General features: G+C 34.1%; 1 protein-coding gene across 1 annotated transcript in view; it reads right to left on the reverse strand.

Annotated features, from left to right (window-relative positions):
- Window positions 1–384: 384 nt before the first annotated feature.
- Window positions 385–24,224, reverse strand: part of CCDC102B (coiled-coil domain containing 102B) — a 202,080-nt gene continuing 178,240 nt past the window's right edge. Inside the window, exon 7 of the mRNA XM_037806288.1 lies at window positions 385–581. Within this exon, the coding sequence (XP_037662216.1) occupies window positions 465–581 (117 nt within the window). The 3' untranslated portion in view covers window positions 385–464. The remainder of the gene's footprint in view (window positions 582–24,224) is intronic.

Raw genomic sequence — 24,224 nt, forward strand, 5'->3', positions numbered from 1 at the left:
ACCAGGTCCTGCCAGCAGGATGTCATCAACATAGTGGAAATGGAGATTGATGTCCTCTGGGATGGTGAGAGGACCAAAGGGTCTGAGAATAAATTATGGCACAGTGATGGAAAGCTTATTTGTCATGCCAAAAAAAAGCAAACTAACACTGGTATTTTCTGTTTATTGCAAAAGGAGAAGATAGGATATGGCAGATTAATAATTATACACAGTATCTTGTTACAGGGCTATAAGTTTGATTTAGTAAAGGTACCACCCTTGAAACAGCAGCTGAAATCCAAGCAGTTAATAGTAAAATCTAACAAAATTTGTCTTTCTCAAAAATCCCTGTCTTTTATTAAAAAAAACAAAAACAAAAACAGGCAAGTTAAAAGGAAAGTGATAGGGAACATCATCCTGCCTCATTGAAGTCTTTGATGGTGGTGCTTGACCCAAGGATATTGATAGTAGTTTTGGTTCAGCACTTATGAAGAAAATGAAGGAGGAGCAATGGGGCAAGGGGCTTCCACTTGGCCCTTCCAGCCATAATAGCTCTCATTCCACAGGTCAGGGAACCTCTGGGAACCAATTCCAATTGTACTCTAGGAATGAAGAAATAATACAGTTTGAATTCAAAGACCAAAGGGGCATGGAATGACTCCTCAAGTCAACTCTCTATTTATCACCAGACTCCCATAAGTCTCCCTTTGACTTGGGTCTGCAGAAATTATCATTAACTCAGAATCAGTGTCTGACAATTTATTGAAGATACAGGTATTTACCTTCCCACAATGCTCAATTATCCTGGTAAATGTCTGCAGCTCCATTTATAGAAGGCTAAGAGGAAGATCTGCAATATATATCTGTGATGGTATCATAGGATCTTTCATAAATTTATCTGTCCTTCTCTGTTATCAAAGAGATCTGGAAACGGTCTCTGGTCTAAGAAATGGGTTAGGGGCCATGAGTGTTTATGGCAGTCATTCAAACCTGGCCTCATTTATTTAGTTGTAATGGTCCGGTAGGACATTATTCTGTTACCCATTTATATTGCTCCTGGAGGCCTCATGATCAATATGCTAATACCCAAGATATCTGTAGGTCAAACCATTTTTATTGCACTCTGGCCCTGCGGTCTAGCACACTAACCACATACACCTTGTCTTGGTGATTATCTGGCTGCTTTTCAGTCTCTGCTATGCCAGGTTTTCAGATTTTGACTTTTACATACTTTGGGAATTTATTTGGGGGTATGTTTGATATAGGCACCCAATTTATTTTTTTATCCATGCAGATATTTGACTGTTCTAGAACAGTTGCCTCTTTTCCCACTGATTACAAACTTATTTCTATTATATGAAGTTTACTATAAGCATGATCATTTTTCTAGGCTTTTTATTTGGTTTGCTCTACTCAATTCGTCTATCTCTGAATCAATAACAAAACACTGTCTTAATAAACACAGCTTTGGAATAAGTCAATATATGATAAGGTAAAAACCCTTCCCTGATAATTTGTTCCTGGGATTGACTTAGTCCTTTGCTTCCTAATATGTTTTTCGAAATAACCCATTAATTTTTAAAAGCAAGCAAACAAAATCCAACTTATTGGTAGTTTCACTGGAGTTCCATTTCACCTATCCAAAAAAACAAAACATACATCTCTATTTATTAAATTGTCTTCCAAAGTTTTATAGTTTTTTTAATTCCATAGAGAATTTTCATTAGCTTTAATAGTTTTATTTCTAGATAATATATGGTTATTCTTTGTTTTTCTTAGGTATGCTTCTTTGATAATCATATGGTCATATTTTTTCTTATGCACGCTTCTAATTATTTGTTACTATATATCTTTCATATAGAAACACAACAAAGTTTTATGTATAGATACTATATTCAGTTACTTTACTGGACTTATTCTTTATTTCTATTAATTTATCTGTAAGTCCTCAGAAATTTTCTATGTAAAGAGGCATAGATTAAGACTGTCTTGCTTCCTATGCTGTGGTCCTTATTTTGTCCCCACCCCCTTCTCACCTCACTTTTTCTTTCCTTAACTTTCTGCATTGGCTAAAACCTCCAACATAATGTGAAATGAAGGAAGTGAAAGTGGGTATCCTTATTTTGTTTCTTATATTAAAGATATTATTTTGATGACTAAAATTAAGAATTACATTTCTTTTATTATTTGGTAGTACTCATCAGAGTAGGGAAATCTTGCATTTTTATTTGGCTAAGAGTTGTTTTGGTTTTCATCATAAACAGGTGCAAAACTTGATCAAAGTTGTTTTTAACAACTACAAAAGTAATTACATAGCCTTCATCATTTAATCTATTCATATTAAACCATCCATGCATATCTGGGATATAAACTTGGTCATTATTTTCTATAAAAACAGCTGGATTTTGGCATACTAATACATAAATCAGGATTTTTACATTTTTCTAATTCTGGAAGCTATTATCCTGAACTGCTCGCAATGTGTTTTCACTTATGTATCTGATTATCACAATGAGAAGTCCAAGCCAGTTGTGTTTAAAACCATTTTAAAGAGGGGCATATAATTTGCTGTCTTTGCAATTACTTAATTTGTCAAAAATCACTTCATGAGTAAATAGAGGAGCAGAGCTAAACACCGAGTTTTCTGCCTCCTAATCCAATTGATCTAATATAGAGTAGGATAACATAGAAAAATTCATTTTTAGAAATTAAATATGTGCTACTAATAGAAAGGAAAAAAATGGTAGGAATCAGTAATTTGCTCTGATCAGGAACCAGAATTCCAGTGAATTTGTTTTGTGGGTAAAGAAATTTATGTGCATGTAACAAATGTTCTACATGAGTAGAAAAATGCCTCTCAATTTTATAGAATAAAATGAGAAATCACTAAATATTTTGTTTCAGAAGTATTTATCTTTCCAAAGTGGGTGCATAAGGAGGGAGACCATTATCCTTGTTTTAAAATATTTTACCCTTTACAAGTTGTGCTGGTTTGAATGTATTCTGGCCCCCAAAATGCCATTATCTGTGATGTAATCTTGTGTGGGCAGATGTATCAGTGTTGATTAGATTGTAATTCTTTGAGTGTTTCCATGGAGATGTGCCCCACCCAACTGTGGGTGATGACTCTGATTGGATAATTTAATGGAGGTGTTACCCACCCATTCAGGGTGGGTCTAAATTAAATCATTGGAGCCATATAAATGAGCTGACAAATAGAAGGAACTCAGTGCAGCTGTGAGTGACATTTTGAAGAGCTACTGAGAGTGACATTTTGAAGAGGAGCTACAGCCAAGAGGGACATTTGGAAGAATGCACAGAAGTTGAGAGAGTAGCTGCAGATGAGAGACAGTTTGAAGACAGCTGTTGAAAACAGACTTTTGCTCCAGAGAAGCTAAAAGAGGACAAATGCCCCAAAAGCAACTGAGAGTGACATTTTTGAGGAACTGCAGCCTAGAGAGGAACATCCTGGGAGAAAGCCATTTTGAAACCAGAACTTTGGAGCAGATGCCAGCCACGTGCCTTCCCAGCTAACAGAGGTTTTCCAGACACCATTGGCCATCCTCCAGTGAAGGTACCTGATTGCTGATGTGTTACCTTGGACACTTTATGGCCTTAAGACTGTAACTGTGAAACCAAATAACCTCCCTTTTATAAAAGCCAATCCATCTCTGGTGTTTTGCATTCTGGCAGCATTAGCAAACTAGAACACAAGTGAAACCAGAACCTTTGAGTTTGCATATTAATTACTCATTTTCATAGGAAAAATAATATGTACGCGTTATAGCACAGACAAAATAAAAGATTTGTGCATCAACAGGTCAGATTAATTCTCACTAAAGCCCAAGGTTTCCTAACCAGAAAAATCTTCAAGAATGTAGAATTGTGGACCAAATTCCATGGGTTGAATCAAGCACACAGGAATGCTTAGTTTGGAAAACAGTATTGGCCAATGCCAGTAGTATTTTCATAATTATGTTTCAAAATTTAAAAATTAGAAAGCTATCACATAAAAGTCTGAATATATATTTTCCCTATAAATATTGGAAGATTCAACAACACAGATCATATTCCAAAATGGCAACAGTCACCCAGAGATGAAGAGTCGGTCACATGGTTCATTTGCTCTCAAGGTTTCCACTGTCCCTACCACTATCTATTGGTTTGCCAACACTCAGGTCAAAGGTCATTGTACTGATTATTTTATTAAGATGAAAAGTAAAGTTAGATATTTCCTGCACACCTGACTCCATCAAAAGTTCAGTAATCAAAGGCAGATAATGTTGGCCACATTTTAAACCTTTTTTCATTTATATTTGCTATTTTGCCCTTGTCAACATTGAATTTGACACCCTGCTCTAGACTATTGCTCTATGTATAATTCTAACAATATTGGCTATCTATTTTCTAATATGACAGGGGAAAAACCTAGAAGTGTATTCCTGCATAGTAGTGAGTAAAGAAGAGAAGAGGTACAGGAATTGAGAATTTATGCCCTTAAACAGTAAGAATGTGGAAAAGAGACTTTTGGGGTTGAATCATGTCATTCACAAAAGGCGTGTCCAGGACCCAACCCCTGGTCCTGTGGGTGTGAACACATTTGTAAACAAAACCTTTGAAGATGGTATTAGTTAAGGCGTGCCCAGAAGGAATGAGGCAGGCCTTAATCTGAAATGGCTGAAATCCTTACAAGCAAAGGAAACTGGACCTCTAAAGAGAAGTCTCAGGGAGCAGCCAGATTCTGGAGGTCAATGGAATCTAGAAGAGAAAGGAGAAGATACCACCATGTGCATTGGCATGTGAAGGAAAAGCCAAGGACCAAGGATGGCTGGCAGCCAGCCCCAGAACGCCACAGTCTTCACAGAGAGAGCACTACCTTGCTGAAACCTCAACTTTGAGTTTTCCTATCCTGAAAACCATGAGCCAGTAAATTGCTGTTGTTAATCCAAACCAATGAACAGTATTTGTTTTAGCAGCTAGGAAACAAATAGAGAGACGGAGAAAGAAAAGACACTGAGGAGGAGACCAAGAGTTAGATTACCTGGGGGACAATTAAAGGAAAGACTTTCAAAGGATAACATTTGTTAATTGTCAAATACTGCTAAGTCAAGAAGGGTAAACTAAAAATTGGCCATCAGTTCTAGTAATCTGGAAATAATTTGTGACTTAAACAGAGCAGTTTTGATGAAGTAGGGAGGTTGAAAACTTGATTACAATGGGTTTAAGTGGGGAAAAAAGAAGGCAAGGACACTAACACTAAGTAGAGTCAATTCTCTTGCAACTTTAGTGCAATGGAAGATCACAAAATGATGCAATAGGTAGAAAGGGACATAAATGAAAATTACAAACAACTTTAAGTGAAAAGTTTTAAAATTGAAAAGTTTCACAATACTAAGTATTGGCAATGATATAAAGAAACAGGAACTCTCATTTATATTTCATGTGGGCATAACTTGGTCTTGAGAAGCAATTCAGCAAATCTATTAGCGCTGAAGAAGCAGATCATTTACAACCCAGCATATTTATTTCTATGCAAATATCCTAGAATATTTTTCCATGTATGCAATGTCATATTTGCAAAGACATATGTTGAAGCACTTTTTTAAGTAGGAAAAAGTGGAAAACAATATATATTTCCATTCATCAGAGATGAATTTTAAAATAATGCTTGCAGCAAATATTGTACTTTCTATACTATAAAGGCTAGAAAACTAAAAATACACCTTCTCAGACTCCCTAGAAATCATCAGGTGATCTGTTCCTCGCCAATGAACCAAAAAAAGAAGGCTGACACTTTTGGGGCTCTTCTCTTCTCTTTTTATCAGACCGGAACATGTACATTATATTGAACACAATAGCCATCACTAAAGATGGCATAAAAGGAAGAGAGAATGACTCTAGTTCAGTCACAGAAAATATAGTAAGATATTAAGGTGGTTATATATTGGTGTCAAATACATGACTGATTTTATAGTATTCTTTGTAATTTTCTGTATGTCTGAAATAATGTAAATAAAAATATTTCTCTAAAACTGTGGAGCACATATAGAGTTGTAAATTTTCAATTCAAGCTTTAAAAGAGTTGTTACAAGACAAAATATCTAAAAATTCAAGAACCAGCTCAACTGAAATGTTACCATCAAAAATGCAACAGCATCAGTTTGATTATCCATTATGTACACTGAGTCATTAAAATACCATTTGCTAGAGATTTACAGTTAAGTTGGGCAGAATATATAATTGCCAATGATTGATAATATGCTTATTCTTCAAGTATTAAAATGTTATAAATGAGACAAAATTTGAAAAAATCATCTTTGATTTCTTTTTTTCAATTTATTTTGATATTTACACTGTAGATTACAATGACCAAAACTCATCAAAAGAGTTTAATTACCCTCATCTCTAAGACCTAAAATGAAACATGAATAGTAAATAAAATATTTCAAACTATGTCCCATAAGCATATTATTAAATGTTTTGCTTGTTTCTTTATTATTATATAAAAAATAACCTCAGTTATGGCAGAGAAAATATTATTCAATTAGCTTTCTTCATTACCCTATTGAGACAGGTGGTTTTGCTGTATTTTTACTGGTGATAATACACAGATACACATATATGTACATACATATATATATATATATATATAAAATGTGATACCTTTTTCTTCTCTGTTTCTGATAATTATAAGTTGAGGGCTATGTATTCAAAGGAGTCAATACATTTCAACCCCACCATTTAATTTCCATTGTTAACAATGAATTTCTAGTGAAAAGTTGTACCCAGGAGGCAGTCACCCAACAATTCCCTGTCTCCATAAAATAACTCTACTAATTTAAAAAAATAACTTAAAATTTTTGCTACTTTGAAATGAAATCTCCTGGAAGTAGAACAGATAATTTTTAATCATATTCTTTGCTTCATTAATGTTTACTCTGATTGTCTTGTGTGTTGTTTTCTTCCATTCACTAAGATTTAATTAGAATTAATTTTAAACCAAAGACAGCAGTCAGAGAATAATCATACATGTGTGCCTGTTCAAGTATCACTTTTGAGCAATGTTCTTGTTTCATTTAATTTGATTTTGTGAAGATGTAGCTCAAATCTCATCTTTAATAATAGCAGAGAAGGATCTACTTTTTATTTCACAGGATGAGCTGGGGTGGAGGGCAAGCTATCCATAAATAAAGGGTGCACGTTTTGTTCCAGCTGCACACTGACAGGTTTCCTGGCCAATCACCTACTATGCTACTACATCTCTCATTAGTCCCAGCTATAAACCAAGAACAGATACTCTCCACATCCCAGTCACAAACGACTGGGCAATAAAGTTTTGATAGATGTTCTCTCAGCCTATCAGAAGGTTTTAGAAAGACAAAGTGATACATTTATTGAATAAATAAATAAAATCTGGATGTTGCTTACCACCCCAATTTCATTTCCAGAGATGGACTCTATGAATCCTCAGACAGGACCAAGTCATCAGTCAGCTACTGTCTCACTTCTGCTGCTTTCCTGGCATTATTATCCTTTGTCTGGAACTCCCTTTGCATCATCTGCTTATTTGAATTTTATTCATTCCCCCAAGCACAGCTAAAACTCTCTCCTCAACAAAATCTAGCAACTAACTATTTATACTCAATCCTTACTACCATGTTTGATTCTACACAATAAATTTCTCTCCATCAGAATAATTCTGTGAAAAATTTAACTTTGTCATCCATATATTTACATCTCCAGAACTAAGAGAGTTCCCTTTGCTTGGTTGAAGATGATCTTTTACCATAATACATTTCATTTTGTAAAAATGACAAAATAACTTCAATTTACATGTTTTATATCTATAATTTATCATTATAGACATGTTTAATTTACAAATAAAAACATACTACTTAGAGAAAATTTATCTTGTGTGATTAACACATCACTTCCCAAATAAATAATCAACATAGAATTCATTGCTATATTCATGAATGTGAGGTTTATGCGCAACACTTTTTCAGGAAGTGAACAAGCTGCAAGCTGTGGAATCTTTCTTCCTTCGCTTTCACCAAATGCTTGTTTTTAAATTTTTATGTGTGCATATAATCATGAGTGTCCCTTTAATGTACCAAGAGGGAAACAGATTTAGGATAAATAATAAAATTGCTATTAGGTAGAAATATAAAAGAAATACGAGAAAAGACAAAATTAAAGAACAGACATTTCAAAAATGGTATGTATACCAAACGCATTTTCAAAATTCAGGGATTTATCTAATAACATCTATATGATATTATATTTTTTGCTCATTTTTATTTTTACATGTTATATATCTAACTGCTAAAATCAAGTTTCCTGGGTATCATGTAGAAGTTTTAGAGCTTTACAAATTTTCTCAAAGAATACAAAAAGGAGAAGAACATGCAGAGAGAGGAATGGCTGAAAAATGGAATTTATCCACTACTCAAGAGGAAACCACTTCAGTAAATACATCACTCTTAAGTTTCCTGAATTTTGGATGAACAATAGGTAACTGTGGAATGAACTTGAAACAAGGAAACTAGAGAACCAGCTGTCTAGCACCAGATTCATTAAAAACCCTCCAAGTGACCATCTGTTTCCCTCAGTTTCCTCATTTTAAAGATGGAAGGTTGAATTACAAGCTCTCTAAGGTAAATGTAATGCATATTTACAGCCACTATATTTTGGGCCCTGTATATATATAAGTATTGGGCATATTGCATATATGAGCTTTAAATTCCATTCAAAGTCTTCTAACTGTAAATAACTTTAACTACTTCAGTTATTCTCACTGTAAGACTTCATCACCTATATCAGGATATGTATGTGGTAGGCCAATCATCTGATGAGACAGCAGTTACAGAAACTGGAGGCCACTGATGCTACTCTTTCTCTAGGGGATGCAAAAACATATTCCTCAAGGTCATAGAGAAATAAATGCTTAATTGCATATGAAATTCCATACCCATACAACCTAACTAAAATTGTTTTTGAAAGTCAGTGTTATTAACCACTTTTTCTCATTCTAAGGCATTGTTCCTACTGTGGTTGCATAATGTGGTTTTTGTTCTTCAACACACTTTATATATCAGAATCTCCAATTCCCATAAAATACTGAGTCTTGTATATTCAGATGTTTGCTGGCCCATGACGCTTCCATTGGAGATTATTATTATATTAATTAAATGTGTGGAACAAAATTACTGAGGTGTAATTCTAGTCACAGAATAATGATTCCCATGTAAATGGCATAAGATTAGGTGATACAGTTTGGAATAAAACTCTTTATCCTGGTAGTTAAATTAGCTTTAAGAAACCATATCTAAATGCTACTGAACAAACATTTTACTTTCATAGCATAACACTTAGGTGTTTTGCTAAATAACAGCTCATCAGATGGGAACAGCTGACTACCAGGATACCCAAAATGTAATTTTGCAATCCTTCAATCACAAGCAATATCTGGGTACAATCAATTGAGAAATTCTTCTCAAGCATGTAGCTACAGAATGTGGCTCTAATTGACAGCCCAAGATTATACAGATTTTAAAACACTAAAATAAAGATATATGTTGCACTGTCCTTGACTAATGACAAACATACGGCAATGTATTGTTTCCTAATGCTAAATACCTTTAGAAAATGGTGCTGATTATGTGTTATATTCATATGCTTCCATGAAAATAGAGGTGTATGTAATATTTTTATGACAAGTATGTCTATTATAATCATAATAATCACATTCTAAAGGAAGTATGTAAACAGAATTATAAATGTATCTTTTCTGTTTCAACAATTTGAAAAATATTTTCTTCTATTTGATTTAATACTTAAATAAACCATATATTAGAGCCAAATAATAAGATGATAGCAACAAAAATAATGCAAGATAATACCATATGGCTCTCAATATATATGAAAGATAGAAAATTAATGTCCTTTATATATGAAAAGTTCTTATAAACAAGTAAAATGAAGAAAAACATACCAAGAGGAAAAATGCCAAAAATATATAGAAGCAATTTAATATGGAAGACAAAATTGCCAATACACATAGGAAAATATGTTCAACTTCTCTGGTAATCAAAGAAACCTAAATTCAAACATCAACATTTATATGTATATATATATTCTCAATACACTATCAAAGATAGAAAAATGTCACTACATTGCCGGGTGTTGAGGATGTGCTGAAATGGTCACTCATACACTTTTTTAAGAGACTCGGAATTTGTTTAATCTTTTTGAAAGCAGTTTGACAATTTGTATAGAATTTAAATAACTAGCAGTTTAATTCCCGTAATTTCTTTTGCCTAATATTTACATAAGTAGGTAAGGATGTGAATGCTTGTCACAGCATTGATTAATTTGTTAAATTTAAAAATGACTTAAATCATCAGCAGCAGGACAATAGTTCAATAAATATGGTGTATGGAATAGGATGTTGTACAGCTATCAAATACAATGATGTCGTTGGATAGTTGTTAACCTGAAAATCTGACTTAACATACATTGCAGATGGAACTGAAGCCAACACTACAAGTCTGGGTCATTCCGAGTATGTGCATATGTGTGTCAGTACATGTGTGTGCATGTGTCAGTATACATGTGTGTGTATAAACACAGGAAAAGACCCAAAGGCATATAAAGCAAAGTTAATAGTGGTTTTGTGTAGATGGTCGAAGTATGGATGATCTTTGGTTTCCTTTTAAGATAGTCTGAGTTTTCTTTTGCCATGTAAAATTTTAGAATCTTAATAATAATAATAAAGCTACAGAAAAGCTACAAATTACTTACAGCAAAAGATACTTAAGAACAACTAATCCACTAAACTGTAACTATAATGAAATATATTGGAAAGAAAACCACTGGGAAAATGAATACACATAATGTATATTAGAAAATCAGAAAATAAAGTGACTGTTGTAAGCAAGCCTGTATTTAAAAATTCCTTTCCCTCAAGCCAATAGGCTGCAAGGTCGATGTTTTATTACCTGTGAATTACATCAGAAGATGTAGTGGTATCAGAAATAACAGACCACAATTATACTGAAATAAAAAAGGACAACTCTTAAAGGATCCTATCATAGGAACAAAGTATAAGGATATGGTCTCCTGGGAATAAACAAGGACAAATTGCTTTATTGCTCTTCTACAAGAGATTTTCCACAACATTTATGACAAATACCTTGAGGTTACATTGTAACAGCATGCTTCAGTAAGCTATGCTATTAAAAACAGTTTCAATCCATTATCTACTTGAAATCAACAAACTAAAATATTCTGCCAACTTGCAAAACAAAGTTAGGTCAAATAAATTATGTAGCTAACTTTTATATGACTATTTGGTAATTTTGAAATTAAACTTGTCAGCGAGAAACTTTTCTGCTAGATCATACAAATGGGTGGATAAATGCAGCTTTGTTTTAAAAATTCAACTTGATATTTGACCTTGACAACATCAATTTTTCACCTTAAGGCTGGCTCCTTAAGTTGACTGTTAGATTTATTTTAAATTAAACCAAAGTTTATAATGCAGACTACTCACTGCTACTATTTAGCTCAGTAGTCATGCAATTTTGCATCATCTTTTCCCCACAGTATATAAAAGAAAGAAGTGATTATCATTCATTTATTTAATTAAATAAATAAATAATAAGCAAGCAAACAACTAGGCACTTGTGTGCACACGCGTGTGTCTAGAGAGACACTGAGTGCCTGTGGCATTGGTCTCAACTATTTGTGAAACCAGCACTACTGCCTCCTAGCAAATGTTCCTGGTGGTATCAGAGACAGTTAGTAAAACTGGAATCATCAGGGGGCCAGTGGTGATGACTTCTATCAAGGAGGATGGAAGGAGAAAGGAACAAACATCCTTCTGGTGTGTTTGGGGCAGCATCTGGGAGAAGCGGCAGGAACACAGGCTTTGGATTCAGGCGTGGGTGTGAGCCTGAGCCTGGAATTCTCCAGCTCCGTGATCACGGGCAAGTTTCTTAACTAGCTAGAACTCATACCCGTGAATTGTGGTACTAGTAATGACCTCGTATAGTCATTAACATTATTTTAATGAATCAAAATAAAGTATTAATTCCATGCTCAATAAACTGTTGGATGAACAGCAGCTTTCTCAAAATCTCCGTTTTGTTCAGATATTCTAATAAATCTACATTATGATGCTACAAAAAGAAACAGTTTCCAAATATATTTTACCAATCGTTAACAACAGTATAAAATAAACATGGAAATGGGCTGTAGCAGTACAGAAATAGCCTACAGTCTATAAAAGTTCCATGATGGATTTCAGTAAAAAGGTTAAGAAATGACCACAATATAATTTGTTTTCACACAGAATGTGATAAGCATGGATACCATGTACTCAACAACACAACCGTCAGAATCTCCAACTAAAAATCTACTTAATATTTGTTCGATCCTTTCAGAAACTTTCTGTTTACGAATGCAAGGGCTCTTAAAATTGGAATAACAGTGAATTTGATATTATTTGATGCAGTAAAACTGTCCCTACAAAATCAAGACATCTCCAAAGGAAAATGAAATTACCTCCTGATTTTTTGTTGCCTACAAAACCATTTCAAGTCTACGTAGCTCACTCCTTTATGACTGTGTATTAATTAATTTAACAAATTGTAAGTGAGCTTCTAAAATGTTGAGCTAGCAAGTTTAGGGGTTTTCTATTGGCAGAGACAGAACAATCAGTAAACCATTATCCCTGCCTTAAGTAGCTCACAGAGCAGTGGGAAAGAAGAAAATGTACAAAATGTTTAATGTCCTATATCGTTAAAATAGAGACACATTACATACGGAAATATGAAACTTTTCCCTTCCTGTGAATCACTCTATAGAGTATAAAATACTTTTTCTATACTGAAGTCTGAGCAAATGGAAGAGTTCGCCTGTATTTTTAATTGAGCTTATGATGAAATTACATTGTATCTTCATGTTTTTACATCTAAACCATGTTTCTCAGAGGAGTATATGCTTTTTACTGAAGAGTCGAGAAGTAAATATGTCAATCCATCAATGTTAAATGCAAGGCATTGTGATAAGTATTATGGTTTGATGCAGAAAAAGATGGCACAGAGTTTGATTCCAGTGCTGTCTGGTCAAGAAAGCAGACTTCCTTAACAGGTGTTCTAACCTGCATCAAACAGCAAGCTCTTGAAAAAAAAAGGTCATGCTGGGGAAATGCACTGAACTCTGAGGTTAATTTACTTCTATTGAGTTCAGTAACCCGAGCTTTCTATTTTCCGGAAGAGGAACTTTTCCTTGAACACTATATACCAAAGGAATTAACTAATTTATAATAAATGTAATAAAATTGCATTTTCTACTTTGATTATAGCCCTCATCCTTTAAAAAACAGCCTAATGTGTTTTTTTTGTCATTATAAAGGTCAGTGCATATCCTGTTTTAAATACTAGCTTAACTACAAAGTCCATTTTCAAAGTCCTAAATGAAATAACAGTTAAGCATTTCTCCAGGTTTGTAAAAAGAATATGATAACTCCTAGTAAGAATTCATTAACGTGTACATCACAAGCTGCTTTTTGAGATTTTCCTGAGCAAATTTATATGCAATCAAAAAGTTAGCAAGCATTTCATGTAATGGAGCATGAAATAATGTTGGCTGTCATTAAGGTGATTTTCCCTACAAGCAATGTGATTCATTAATGTAAAGAAACAGCCGGTGCATAAGGCCAGAGTCATAATATAAATATAAACAAGTATGTGTTCTACATGCAATAAATTTGCAATAAATTTGAAAAATTCAAGAGACTTTCACAAATGCACATTTCCAGGTGACAAATATTTATGATAAAAAATGTGTTAATATCAGAAACCAAAGATTTCATATGCCATGCAAATATTCTATAAATCATGATTAAATACACATAAGCTGAAATCATTATTACACTTCATAGTATAACTTTTTCACTGTCTTTTCAAATATTTCTAAATTTCCTTACTTAGTGTCATTTAATATTTGTCTGTTTCTCTCACCTCTGGAAAGACCATAATATCTAAAAGATGGACTATTGAAAATAATAGTGTTCAGAGTTTTGATTTGGAAGAAAATGAAAATCAAATTAATCAGATTATGTTAGAAATAATAGTGTCAATATGATCACTGGAAAAACATATACATTTTGTGGCAGTTAGACAAAAAATACATCAGTGGTGGCAAGCCATATGTTCATAGGGTTCAGCATTACTCTTAGGTTTTTATGCCTTAATGGGGTGAATTATCTAATATTTCCACTTAGTCATAGAATATTAATGCTGAATGCATTGGGTTAATTTCATTAGAGTTTTAATCTGTCAAAAGGAAACAGATAAAATATAGATAGGATGACGAGATATTTTACTTAAATGCAAAAGCAAAACAAAATGATAAAAATTCATTTTTGTGAAATCTATTATCTATTCGAACCTCCACCTGTCAGTGCCATCTAGCTTATGATATGTGCCTTCTACAAAACTAAGAATAACCTTTATTTCAACCATCAAATGGGAACTGTGAGTCAAGATGGCAGGTTTTGTGTTATAAATAATAATACTTGACTTTTAGATACATCAGGATCAATAGAATATCTGCATCAAGAATAGTGTTTAGGAAAATAGAATCATGTTGTTTCCTATAAATTTATGGCAAGCTATATGCAAAAAGTACTTGTGACATGGCAGTAAAAATATAAATTGCATTTGAAAATATATAGAGAGAAATAAAATCATATCCAATCATTTGCTTAAAAAATAGTTTAATCAACAGAAATAAAGGCCCTATACTCAGAACAACTAAAGGCAACAAAGAGCATTTGGAGGCAGAAACATTCATTTTCTATCTCACCTCTGTAATTTCAGGAATATCAATTACTTACTGAAATGACTTATTTTGGTTAATATCCATATATATAGCTGACAAGTCATTTGAGAAAAACATGAGGCATAAATTCAAAAATATTAACAAGAAATGACTTCTATTTTTCTATTTTCTACAATTCACAATGTCATGAAGAAGGTTTTATTATGAAAAAGCCAAAATGATACCATTGTTTTTTGAACTGGAAATAGAATATACTTATTTTGCAAGATTTTCTATAAAATAGTACCAAAAAATCTACAATCAAGTACTTCAGGGGAAAGGAATGAGTGTTTATAATTTTGAAGTTCTATTTGCATTAGCTTCAATACCTTTTTCTTAAGTCATTATTCATGTGACATACGTTAAGTATATTTGTGAGATATATGTATATCTGTATATACACAGGTATGCAAACACATACATTTATGCATATAAATGTGTACACTTTTTTATGCATAGTATTTTTAAAGATATCTATTGGGGGCCATTTTTGAAGAGTGCATAGCTCTAGAATGTACAAAAAATATTTAAATGTATACCTCAAATATTCCGTATCCTACTCCTTCACTCCCTTTCTAGCTTTCTTTCCTCCTTACTTCCTTATCTTATCAGGCCCCAACATATCCTCTGGAATTCTAGCTATATGACTGCCATGGTTAAGTAACTGGTAACAAAATAATCTGAGTGTTTATTATTAAGTGGAAGTGAAAGGGGTGGGGGTATAGGGTCAGGTTTCCATAAGTCTCAGAGAGGCTCAGACTTCAGGTGTGTCTGAGATCAATTCTACCTCAGAAACTCCTCATATGCAATGGAATCCGTCAATTCCTGCCCTTATTATTGCCTTTGATTTCCTGCTGAGAGTGGCTTATTTTTTCATGCTGAGATGATATAAATCTCCTTTTATTTTCTTCTACTATTTTGATAGTTTCATTTTCATATTTATAGCTGACAGAAATTATGGTACGAGGTGAATACTGGAGATCTAATTTTTAAAAATATTTTTTAAAGTTAGTATCCCACTCTTACAACACCTTTTGTTTAATGCTGCCTTCTTAAACTATTCCATTCTCATATCCATATTTCTGGAATTCCTTATTGTCATCTCTTCTGGTGTCAGTCTACATTTTAAATCATCGCAGCATCACAAAATTGCAAAGCAAAGAATCTAATCAAGGGCTTTGTCAGAGAATTTTTAATAATTTATATTTATTATATAAATATAGTTATTTAATAAGATATTTGTAAAATAACTGATATATTTATAATATTATAATTTCCATCTATTATTCATCAACTTTTGAAATGTAAGTATATCTTTTCACTGAAAGATCTTGCTTAGTATTGAATCTAAATGTTAAGTTCTAGTTATTTCAGTTAGTTGGAGAAAGTTCATTTTGAATTAACAAGATATTTGTTTTCTAGAACAATCAATAAAATGTAATTTTGTAATTTGCAAATAAATAACATAACCCAAAGTGATAACTAAGCTGTGTAAATGTCCCAGAATTAACAGAATTTAACTGAGCTCTTATCATGGATGAAACATTATACCAAGTGTTGTCAGCAATATTAAAATTGAGAAAACCTGGCCTCATCCCTTAAAGAATTTTAAAATCTCCAGGGTGTGATACATACTTTTAATATATTTCAAAATCATATTTTCCCTTAAGACTAACATTCATTTTGGAAATCTAGCACATGTTTTATCTACATAAAAAACTTCTTTCATAGATTGTATTACAGCAGTTGGAAGATAGAATAAAGATCCAAAGTAAACTGACCCTCGCCCTATTATCCAAATTGTATAAATTTTAAGTTAGTAAATTCAGACTTAAGGTACAGTGAAGTCAGGATCCAGATTCACACAGTGAAAGTCCATTACACTGGCGGTTGATGAATGAATGAATCTAGACCAGAAAGCAACTAAAAATACTTTATTGTGAAATACTGTTTTACTGCAAATAGTTAAAAGCGTGCCCTCTTGTAACATGAAGGAGGAATAAAGGTCATACTTTAGGGCAAGTTTTAAGAACTGGAAAAGACAAATATCTTCTAGCAACACTAGGAATAAAATATAAATGAATAATACAGAAATCAGGAATTTGACTAGACACTGGAAAAGGTTTTCTGACTCCAAGTATTTTTAGATTTTGGATATAGCTTGGGGAAATTACTGAAAATATCTTATGGAAAATTAAAAATACAGTATCATATATCCATCTTATTAAATATTACTAATGTTGGAAACGTAGAAAAACTTCCTATCTGGTTCACATAAACTCTAGTTTCTAGAATTTCTTTTATTTTTTCATAATACAGTTTTCATGATTCACCATCTCCATTTAAATATTTTTACATATATATCATACGTAGAATTACATATCTTTCTTTAAGCATAATATATATAAATATACATGTGTATATGTGTGTAGATAGACAGATAAATAGACAGATGATAGGAAAGTTCTTCTGACAGGTCTGAATTATCTGAAGACAATTTGAGCATTGGTCCTTCCCTTAAGGTAATTGCCTCATCACATAGGATCTTTAGAAATTGTATTGACTTGGAATTTTCAGAAACATTGTTAAAAGTGAGATAAAATATATGATACAATATATAATCCTCTGGATCTAAATATAAATGTAGTTATAAAGATAATGCAAAAAAAATGAAACTGTTGTATATTTTAAAAAGTAGAAAAATGGGACTTCTCTGACCATTTAATGATTCTATATTTTTGTGGTGACTTCTGGAGGTGCAGTGCTGACAGAAGATGTTAAGTCTTTAGATTAAGGGGTGGTGGCTTTATGGCAACAGCCAAAATGGCTGAGGAATTCTTACTGCTTTTACTGCAATGAATGAGAAATACAAAATAATAGGAGAGGGAAGAGGATTTCTATCTGTAGCCAAATACCATTCATCATTCTTGAACAATTTGCATCCTCTAATAGTTACAGATAAAATTTTAAAATTATTTAATTTTTCTCAAATGTTCATAGAAAAAAGTAATATTTCATCAAAAAAAACAGAAGTACAATGGAAGATGTGGAGCATTTAAAAGACCAAGGAGAAGGACAAGGCAAGTGAGAACAACGGCCAATTCTCAGTTCTTAGGTTGTTTGTTTGGCTGCAGCATGTGAACAGTTAACAACCCTCTCCTCCTGGATACCCTTTCTTCATTTGGTTTCCAGGACTGCACATTCCAGGGTTTTGCTCCAAATGCACAGGCCGCTTCTTCTCAGTCATGCTGACAGTTCTTATTCCTCTCTCCCCGACCTCTGAACTTTGAGTATTTCAGCGCACGTGTCTCTGAGCTTGCTGCTTTTCCATCTGTTCCTGCTCACTTGGATATTCCTTCCAGTCCTGTGGCTTGAAGCTCCGTTATATGCTGAAGACCCCATTTCACGTGTCCAGCCCTAACTGTCCCCGTGACATTCATATATTGTCAGCTTATTTGGCATTTCCACCTGGGTGTCTAACAGGCATTTCAAACTTGCCGTCGTCAATGCACACACTTGGGCGTGCAAGCATAAAACTAGAACCAAAACCAAATCCACAACAAACAAAACGCATCTGTTTTTCCCTCTAAAATCTGGGTGACAGTCTTCCTCATCTTGGTTAATGGTCACTGTCCTTCCTCTTCTTCTTTGAGTTTTTCTGGACTTCTTGCTTTCTCTCACACCCCACACCCAGCCTGTCAGCACATCTTGTCAACTTTTCCTTCAAAATGTATTCAGAAACCAATCACTTCATACCACCTTCCCTGACGAACCCTCATCCAAGCCATCAAAGCTTATCCAGCAGCCCCCGCTTTATATATCCCCATAGCACTTACCACCATCTACCAAAATATGTAATTTAGACAAATATTTGTTTGTTATATTTATTTTCTAAGTATACCATATCCCCTCATGATGACAAAGGTTTTCTTGTCAATTTTTGTCTGTTTTTTTTTGTTGAACTATACTTTTAACAGTGTATAGCAGAAGAGCTATTAAATGAACATATGCTGAATGAATGAACAAAAATCTGAGAAATATTTAAAGCTTTACACAGGTAATCATATTATAAAATGAATTTGGATAAAGTGCTGAAAAAAAATCAAAGAAAAGGCACTGTCCCATTCCATATTTATTGCATCAAACTTCTAATTACTGAATATTTTATGTTATTTCCCATACATGCATATAAATTATTTTCCACTTGGTACAGACATAGTAGAAGATTTTCCCTCATTTAAATGCCTGGGTCAAAATTAAATCTATTTTATTAAAAATTGAAGACATTGAGGGTCCTCAGAAACCATCATGAGTGGGATGAATTGGTTTGTATTATTTCCATTTTTATTTTTTTTAATAAGTCCTCCTCTTTTAATGGGTCCATGTCTAAGTAGAAGAATACTTAGGAAAACAATATTTAGAAGAAATGATTGATGCTTTTTCTTCCTTATTTAAAAGTAATAACCAGTGGCTTTGTAATAGAAATCTTTGAAAACAACAAAACAAAACAAACACTCAGCCTCTTTAAAATAGAATTATTTTAAAATTCCAAAATTATCTCCTACCATGTTAAAACATTTAATTAAATAACTTCTCTCCTTTGGGCTAGAACCAATGTAATTTCCTGGTTACCAGCTGATGAAGAATATGGATGTTATAAAAAGCAACTGCTTCAGTGACATGAGTTTTCATCAGTAATAACAAATCATAGGTAAAAGGCCATTTATCTGGTGAAATGGGAAAGCATTTACTGCCTTATATAAAAAGCCTGATTTTAATTATTTGCATACATAAGTAACTCATTCTGGTTTTCAAATGTTCTTTTAGAATACACTGATGGTAGGTAAAAATTACATTCTTAGGCTTTTTTATTTGTTTAGTTGGGTTTTTTTTTTTTTCATTTTTTAAAATTTGAAATTAAGAGGGGTAGAAGAGTGGCCAGCTAATGCTATTGGTATTGTATGAATCACAACACGTGAACTTCTGCTATGATTTGAAACTATGATTGGAAAAAAGCCTGACACGGTATAACAAAGCAGTAAGTTTTCACACTGATACTCAATTCCTCTGTTTCATCACAGAATATTGTTGAATGATCTAAGGAAATTAGAATACTCATTAAGTATTTTGACTGCCAACAACCAAGGACCCTGGATCTGAGTACACATCCCACCAAAACTGTCTAAGTTCCCAAGAAAGTCAAATTTTACCAGGTAAATGATGCTCATATACCTGTGAATGTTTTAAGGGTAAAAATGATTTTTTTTTATGTTGTAAGAATATCTGGTCTCCAAAAACTCTGGATAAAAATTATAAATAATAAGTATAAATAAACTTCCTTAAATGTCAAACTGTGAATAAATTACCAAAAAGAAACACAAGCTATTAGTTTATTAAATTCTATGCAAGGTTACGGAGTAACAGTTGAGGGTGAGAGTGGCGTTTGGAGTCAGCAAGCCATGGGTCCAAACCCAGCTATCCAATGATGGGAACAAGTCCTCCCTCCACCTCAGCTTTCTCTTTTCTAAGGTGGGAACAGCAAATGAATGGCTGCTTCAGAAGATTTTTGTGAGGCCTAAATGGTATAACACTTTTAAAGTGCTTAACGGCAAGCTTAGGACATTGTAATCATGTAACATAAATGATTACATGTTATATTAACAAAAATATAAATTAAAAACATCAATGGACCCTATATTTTCAGCTGAAAATACTGAAAAGAATACCCAGTTCAACAAATAGGACTAAGTGTTCTCAGGAATACTAAATTTATTCCTGTTGTCATTCACAGAAGAAAGGAGATTCAGAAGAGAGGAGGGTGTCCTTTGGTATTACTTGTTAATAAAGTGGAAGGAATTACAAAGTCCACCTAAGGAAACCCCTTCATTTACTTATGAGGAAATTCAAAAAGAGTGTTTAATGATCTGTATGTTTCATGGTGAGGGCGGGTTTCTAACTAAGGTCTCCTGCTTCTCCTAACAGGGTTTTTGTACCTTCCCCCACCCCATCCAAACCCTATTGTCTCAAATTTAATACCAAAACTGAAGGATATAAAGAAATATTTTCTAAGCAAAGTTTGAACATGGATAGAAGAATTAGTTTCTAGGAATTTTTTCTGCAAGTTGTTACTTAAAATTGAATACAGAACAGAAATGCCAATCCAGGGAATATACGAGGAGTAACTATGCATCAAACTTGCATTTTAAGGTAGTCCAAATGTCTAGCTACAATCTTCTGCAACATAAGCAATCCAAAACTACTATGTGGTCAAGAGAGTTTATCATTTGGTTCTTGTAAAGAAAAGTATTGCTTCCCCATTCAAAATGGCTTATCATATGCATATCCATATCTGAATTGTGCAAAGAACAATTTAAAAGATCTCCAAATGATTAAATAAAACCACATTATGTAATAAGATAAATAAATTTGCATTTAAACGTCACAACGTGAAAAAAAAAGATGTAGCAAAAGCCTAGACTAAACTTAAAGTAATACTGGTAATTGGCCTAGTGTCAATGCTAAATAAGGGAGAATTCCATAAAATTGAAAGGGACTCACAATTCTCCATAATTGTTTAAAAATATAGTTATAAGATCATCAGAGCTGGTATCTGAGTTACCTTAAAAGGAGCTGGTACAGTAATCCACATATCAATTCAAAAACAGTTCAGGATATAGTCCCTGAATATCCATTCTGTGAAAGGTGCTCACTTGTGACAAGTACTCACCTGTGACAGGAACTCCAATTCCTATGAATCAGAATTTAAAAACCACTAGGTATTCACCAAATGCCTCTCTCTCTTTCACTCTCTCTCTCTCTCTCTCTCTCCTTTCTGGACACACAGCTAGACTACATCTCCCAGTATCCTTTGCAGTTAGCTAAGGTCATGTGACTGAGTTTAGCCAACAGACTTGAATGGGAGTGTTGACTTCCATAGAGCCTTCCTAGATGGTCTCTGCTCTCCATCATCTTCTGACAGCTGGAAGCAAAAAAGAGATCAAGACCCTAGGGCAATGTTTCTCAATCATTTTTTTTTTCATTACTACTTTCTCCTAGGGGCATTTTTAGACATTTTTCTACTCCTTCACCCCATAAAATTTTAACACCATTAATGTGCTATATATCTTTTTACCTACTGTGTAGCCCTTTGGAGGAAGACAAACTACTGTAATATCTAAGAGTGTTTTCACCCCCCCAAACACTAAATTTTCACCTCATTGGGCAATATGGCCCACTTTGAGGATGCATACTTAGAGAATCTTAAAATTATGAAATGGGAAGAGGGGGCAAGATGGCAGCATAGAGAGGAGTGGAATTTAGTTAGTCCCCTGGAACAACTAACAAACAACCAGGAACAACTAGTAAGTAACTTGAAATAACTGCTGGGGGACAACCATGACTGTCCACATATTGTACACCAACCTGGATTGGGAGGAATGCCTGAGATCGCAGCATAAAATCTCTAAGTAAAACCTGCAGAACTGTACCAAGAGCCCCCTCCCCCAATAGCAGGCTGAGCTACAAAACCTTGCTGTGGTAGAAAGCAGCACTCTCCAAGCAAGCAAATGTAGCTCAGCTGAGCTCCAACGGGGGTTTTAGTTAACAAATGTGGACTGCTGAATACAAGCGACAACCCCCCAACAAGAAGACTGAAGCTTTTAGTGATGACCGACTTAAAGAACCAGAAGACTTATCTGTCCCGGGAGGGGGAGCCCAGAAGACCAGGTATTACCTTCGGCTGATGAATGAAACTGGGGGCTGTGTACTGGCTCTACAAGTGGGCTTTCTGTCCCTTTTTTCCCTCTCAACACGAGGGTCTCAGTGGAGACAACCTCAGCTATTTTCAGTTCCAGTGCTCTGACCCAGACAGGAGTGGAGATAACAGAGTCAGAGAGACAACAATTCAAATGCAGATGATACTTCCCTATGGGGTGTATCTTCCCTAAGAGTAAGGAAGTGGGGCCCAGCTTTCCCTTCAAAACCAGACCCCAGAGCCTGGAGGAAAACAGCCAACACAGAAAATAAAGAGGCCACACCTCCTTACACCAGTCCAGAGTGACAGGCTGACAGGCGCCACCTGCTGGGCAAGTTAGGAAAAGCACAGCGACTAGAGACCTCACAGGAAAGTCTGTCATTCCTCTAAGATACACCCTGAATATAACCCATACTGAGACCTGAACCCATTCTAGTCTGGGAAAATCTGATTGGGGTAACCAAGGAAAACAGATGCCTAGACAATGGAAAACTACAATCTACCCTAGGAAAAATGAAGATATGGCCCAGTCAAAGGAATAAACTTACACCTCAGTCAAGATACAATTGAGATATTGCTTCACTTTAATGAAACAATCTATTAAAGATTTTCAAAGAAATATGCTAAATCAAATCAAAAACCAAATCAATGAGTTCAGGGAAGATATGGTAAAAGAGATGAAGGCTATTAAGAAAACACTGGGTGAACATAAAGTAGAAATCGAAAGTTTGAAAAAACAACTGGCAGAATCTATGGAAATGAAAGGCACAACACAAGAGATGAAAAAAACAATGGAGACATATAATGCAGATTTCAAGAGGCAGAAGAAAACACTCAGGAACTGGAGAACAAGACACCTGAAATCCTACACATAAAAGAACAGATAGGGAAAAGAATGTAAAAATATGAGCAACATCTTCAAGGAATTGGATGACAGCATGAAATGCATGAATGTGTGTCATGGGTGTCCCAAAAGGAGAAGAGAAGGGAAAGGGGGCAGAAGCAATAATAGAGGAAATAATCAGTGAAAATTTCCCATCTCTTATGAAAGACATAAAATTATGGATCTAAGAAGTGCAACATACCCAAAACAGAATAGATCTGAATAGACCTATGCCAAGATTCTTAATAAGAAGATAATCAAACATCAAAGAAGAAGAGTGAATCCTGAAAGCAGCAAGAGAAAAGTGATTCACCCCATACAAAGGAAGCTTGATAAGACTATGTGTGGATTTCTCAGTAGAAACCATGGAGGCAAGAAGGAAGTGGTGTGATATATTTAAGATACTGAAAGAGAAAAACTGCCAACCAAGAATCCTCTATCTGACAAAACTGTCCTTCAAATATGAGGGAGAGTTTAAAATATTCTCTGACAAACAGACAAGAGAGTTTGTGAAGAAGACACACGCGCTACAGGAAATATTAAAGGGAGCACTACAGACAGGAAAAGACAGGAGTGAGAGGTTTGGAACAAACTTTTGGATGATGGTAGCACAGCAATGTAAGTACACTGAACAAAGATGGCTGTGAGTATAGTTGAAAGAGGAAGGTTAGGAGCATGTGGGACACCAGAAGGAAAGAGGAAAGATAAAGACTAGGACTG

This window comes from Choloepus didactylus, chromosome 16 (assembly GCF_015220235.1).
Source record: "Choloepus didactylus isolate mChoDid1 chromosome 16, mChoDid1.pri, whole genome shotgun sequence".
Classification (NCBI taxonomy): domain Eukaryota; kingdom Metazoa; phylum Chordata; class Mammalia; order Pilosa; family Megalonychidae; genus Choloepus; species Choloepus didactylus.